Source organism: Limulus polyphemus, unplaced genomic scaffold, assembly GCF_000517525.1.
Source record: "Limulus polyphemus unplaced genomic scaffold, Limulus_polyphemus-2.1.2 Scaffold107, whole genome shotgun sequence".
Taxonomy (NCBI): Eukaryota; Metazoa; Arthropoda; class Merostomata; order Xiphosura; family Limulidae; genus Limulus; species Limulus polyphemus.
Genome location: NW_013665717.1, coordinates 178,027 through 182,758, shown reverse-complemented (window position 1 = coordinate 182,758; position 4,732 = coordinate 178,027). Strand labels below are relative to the sequence as shown.

The window sequence follows — 4,732 nt, the reverse complement described above, 5'->3', positions numbered from 1 at the left end:
AATGGCATCTTTACTAGATCCACATGGTTCTTTAAAAACTTTGATTCAATGTCTATTTTGGGCGAAACTAATGACATCTTTCTTGTGTTTGTTAAACTGTTTTCATTTCATTGGTACAATTTGAGTCTTTGATGCTTTTATGAGACTTGTGTTTTTGTGTTTTGAAATTGACTGACGTCTACGAATTCCGAAAAAGTAAGGTACATGTTTATTTTTTTTTTTTTGAAAAGACAGTTGTGTATTTAATTTTCAAATGTTTTTTTTTATTTTAAATAATATTTAGTATTATTTTAAATGTTATAAAAATATGACGATGCACTTGCAAGAAATATTTACATAAAATAACTTAGCAAATTAATTTATTGCTTGTTATGTGTTTGTTTTCTCTCTCTTTTTTCTTGTCTTCGAATTTTTAGCAAAGTTGTTAGATCGTAAAAGGCGCTAGTAGTTAGATATTGTAATATCTGACAGGTCCGTTGATACCACGTGACAAATTTTGTATAAGTAAGCAACAAATTTTCGCGCGTCTCTTGACAAAGGAGTGTGTGATTTGAAAGATGGTAAGCTTGGTTTGCTCCTATTTGCAAAGTTTTAAAATTAATCATTACGAATATGACTAGTACCTTAAATATTGGTTGTTCATCTTTATTATGATAAAACGTTTTTTTTGTTTTTTTTATCCAGGCAGGTGGAAAAGCAGGGAAAGATTCAGGTAAATCAAAAGCTAAAGCTGTATCACGATCGGCGAGAGCTGGATTACAGGTATTACTTTGTATGGCTAATTTTAGTTTAACTATTTTACTGTTACTATAATTTAATCGTTTTTTTTAACTGTAACTTCTAAACTTACTATTATTACTAATACAAGTATTATACTCGTACTGTGAGTAACGCATAGTAGTTTAGTATTTTAAACATAAAAGTTTTTAATGTTGGATTAATAATCATAATGGCTTGGGCTTAGTAATTTTAATTTTTGAGAATTTTTTAAGACACTAAACATTAATTACAAAAATAAAGTGTTAACTTAGACACAATAATGCAAAATGTATGTTTTTATATTTCTTGGGACATTAGGTAACAAATAATTAAGACTCAATCATAGATTCTAATGCTGAAATCAGTAAATTATGGGTTAAAACTACTTTATTAATATTACATAAATAAATGTGCAAATTGCGTAATATAAGATTTACTGTTTTGTATCAGAATATTGTTATTAATATTAAAGGATAATCAAAATAAAGACAACAGGCTTTAATTTACTGTCAGAATTGTTTGTAGAGATGTTATGTAATATAGTAATTGCTTCTCAACTTTTATGTGAACATTTTCAATTTTAATAATGAAATTGTGTTGATATTGTAGTTTGAAATGAGCTTTTTTTTTGCCTTAATTTTATTACAGACCACATTGGTAGATTGTGTGAATTTCAAGAGGTGTACTTCTGATGTAAAGGCAAATGATACATTGGATTATTTATGGTCTCTCATTTTTAGTTGTTGTTTGTCTCATTATACTAATTATCACTTTTTTTTTTCCCTAAGAATATAATTCTTCAATGAACTATTATGAACCAATCTTAAAATATTAACTTGTTTATAGCAGGTATTATAACAGTAAATCGGTCAGCTTTCAAAGTATGTACAGCTGACGATGCCTCTGTGTTGTGTGCGGGTGTTTCAGAATTATTAGATTTTATCTGTTTCCTTCACTTGGTATTTTGTTCAGTCTGCTTTGTAATTTGTTACAGATACAAATGTATTTACATTTCTCTTCTCATTACGTTTAATGTGTTGGTAGAAGTCAGTTAATTTCACCTTTAAAATGTCACACTCTTTCTGGCCTGGCATGGTCAGATGGTTAGGGCATTTGACTTGCACTCTGAGGGTTGCGAAATCAAATCCTCATCCCACCAAACATGCTTGCCCTTTCAACCATGGGGAACATTATAATGTGATGGTCAGTCCCATTATTCATTGGTAAATGAGTAGCCCAAGAGTTGGTGGTGGTGGTGATGACTAGTTGCCTTCCCTCTATTTCAGTTCTTTTGAAGTATATGCAATAATCTGTATTTTGTTAGCAATACTTTCCATATCTAATTGAGTAAATTTAGTTAAACGTGAAGAAAGATTATTCAGATTTGATGTAGTAATTGCACCTTTGGTGCACTGTGTCATTGCTTTCAAGATTTATAAATGTATAGAAAAATTTTTTACATTCTGGATACAATCCTAATTGTTTATCATGTTTCATCTGAAATTTTAACTTCAGTGCACTTGCTTTATATTTATATGCACTTCACCCACATGACATTAATCTACTTATGAACACGGGCACGGAAATCCTGGGCAATTACATGATTTCCTGACAGAAAAGACTGCTGTTTGTTCTGAGCCATCACAAGTGAAATCTCAGCCATCTTTCCTATAAAAAAATGTGTTTAAGGACCAATTAATAAACCTGGTTCCATTGACAGCTGAAGCGTGAAGTGTTTACTTGAGAAATTGTCTATGTTTAAACAGAACATAAAGAAAATGGGCATGTTGAAAAAGTTGCATATTAACTTGGGAAGTAGGAATGTATGGTAGCATCCCGTACCACAATATTGGTCTTATGAACTACTGATCTTATTGGTTCATAAACTCCTGTGTTTAGTTCAGACTTTACTTCATTTTTTAATACAGCATGTGGTAAATTTTATTTATGCATCTTTTTAAGTGATAAAAGTTTTGGGTGTCTTAATGTATTCTGTACAATATTTTGAATACTCGTTTTCTGAATTTTATTTTCAGTTGTTTTAGGCATTCTTCTCTCATATTCACATCTGTTAGATGGGCCAATCTTCATTCATCTTTGCTTGTATTGATCCTCGAAAGCTGTGTAATGTAAATTTTGGTTGCTTAACCACATTTTCTTAATAAAAATGGATCATTTTTAGTCACACCATCATGCTGTAATACACAGATTGTTTCACATTTATTTATTAAATGAAGCATAGTATTCAGTTGCAACTCAAATGTGTATTTTTTTAAATAGTTAAGCATTAGCCATACATTACATTGTCCTTAGTTGACATAAAGTACCACTTGTAACGTAGTAGTGTAAAATACTATTACACTCCAGTAAAAATTGAAACTTTTCATTTTCTAACTAGTAGACTCAACACACGTTAATTGAACTTTAATTTTTTAGTCCATTATTACCATAGTGATATTTTATTTATACATCTCTGTTATCTAATCTTGAACTTCATTCAATTTCTGATAGTAAATACTATTGTGATTATACACAGCTTTGTTCACATCTGGTTGTCTTTTGTGTTGTCCTAAACTTTGCCTAAAGTGTTGGTGTTACTATATTTCCAAAACTTGAGCGCTTTTGAATAGTTGACTATTCTTCAGGAGAATAAAGGTGTTGGTATTTTAGCCTAGTTATTTGATATTTGAATAGGAAATTGATCACTTACAGATCAGCTACATGTATTAGCAGTACTTAATTAACATTATTTTAATGTTGTTGTTTTTTAACTAATTTTATAACTTCCAGTCTTACTGATTTTCATTTGTCTACGTAGAAGATTATAGCATTTTGTCCTAAGAATTTTATTACTCTAGCTTTATTGCTAATCATTTCTTGTGAAACTGGCTTTTTTGTCTTATTCAAACCTTAAAAGTATTAGCAACATTTAATTTCTGTCATCTTTTTATATAGTTAAATATGATAATGTTGTGTTTTAGTTTCCTGTTGGGAGAATTCATCGTCATCTGAAAAGCAGGACAACTAGTCATGGTCGAGTGGGTGCTACAGCAGCTGTTTATAGTGCTGCTATTTTAGAGTATTTGACTGCTGAGGTTAGTAAATTTTCATTTTAAGTATTTCACAAGTTTGTCAAGTGATCTCATTTTTAAAGTGAAGAGGTAACTTTTTCAAATACTAGAAAATAAAAGAAATTGTGTAAAACTGTTTTTACAAAAATTATTAAGTGTTCTCTAGACCAGCATTTCCCAAACTTTTATCATCCCCCTCCCTTAATAAACATGGTTTCTCGTATGCTTCCCCTCTTAAATGAGTGAAAGATAAGCGATACGGTATAACACATGGATACACATTAAAATACTATGTTTTGTAGTGGTTACTTGTTTTCATTAATAAGAAAATATATTAAAGCACTTCATTTTGCATTATTGACTATCCTAATCACTCGTGCTACCCCCCCGTGCAGACCAGAATGTTCAAGGTTTAGACCATGATGTGCAGCTGAACAGGCTCCTCAACAGTAGGTGCATTTTAATTGACAGTCAATCCTGCCATTTCGTTAAGAGTAGCTACATAAGTGGTGAATGCTACTGATTGGTTGTCCTCCAACTGGTTAGCAGTTATATGGGATAGCTATGCTAGAACATTAACCCTTTCCAGCAGGTCATGGTTGAAAGACCATGTCATCGCATTTGTTGACTTGCATTCAAAATTTTATTGAATTACTATTTCATTAATTTATATCAATAACTTTGGTATCATACTGTAGATTATAATTCAAATTTTAGTATTATACCTTACTCAATTTCTTAACTTAGAAGTAAATATTACAGTTAAACATCGATTTTTGTGTGTCACGTGGTATGTTGAATGCATCACAGGTTCAAATTAGATGTTTGTGATGTCAAAATGCTAAGTCTATAGTTTCATATGAATTAGGAACTCAAATTACAGATATTGACAAGTTAGAATA

The 4,732-nt window shown here is 30.6% G+C and overlaps 1 protein-coding gene across 1 annotated transcript in view; it reads left to right on the top strand.

Annotated features, from left to right (window-relative positions):
• Nucleotides 1-490: 490 nt before the first annotated feature.
• LOC106470841 (histone H2A.V-like) overlaps nt 491-4,732 on the top strand; it is a 7,231-nt gene continuing 2,989 nt past the window's right edge. Inside the window, exons 1-3 of the mRNA XM_013931415.2 lie at nt 491-560; nt 685-762; nt 3,741-3,854. Of these exons, the coding sequence (XP_013786869.1) occupies nt 558-560; nt 685-762; nt 3,741-3,854 (195 nt within the window). The 5' untranslated portion in view covers nt 491-557. The remainder of the gene's footprint in view (nt 561-684; nt 763-3,740; nt 3,855-4,732) is intronic.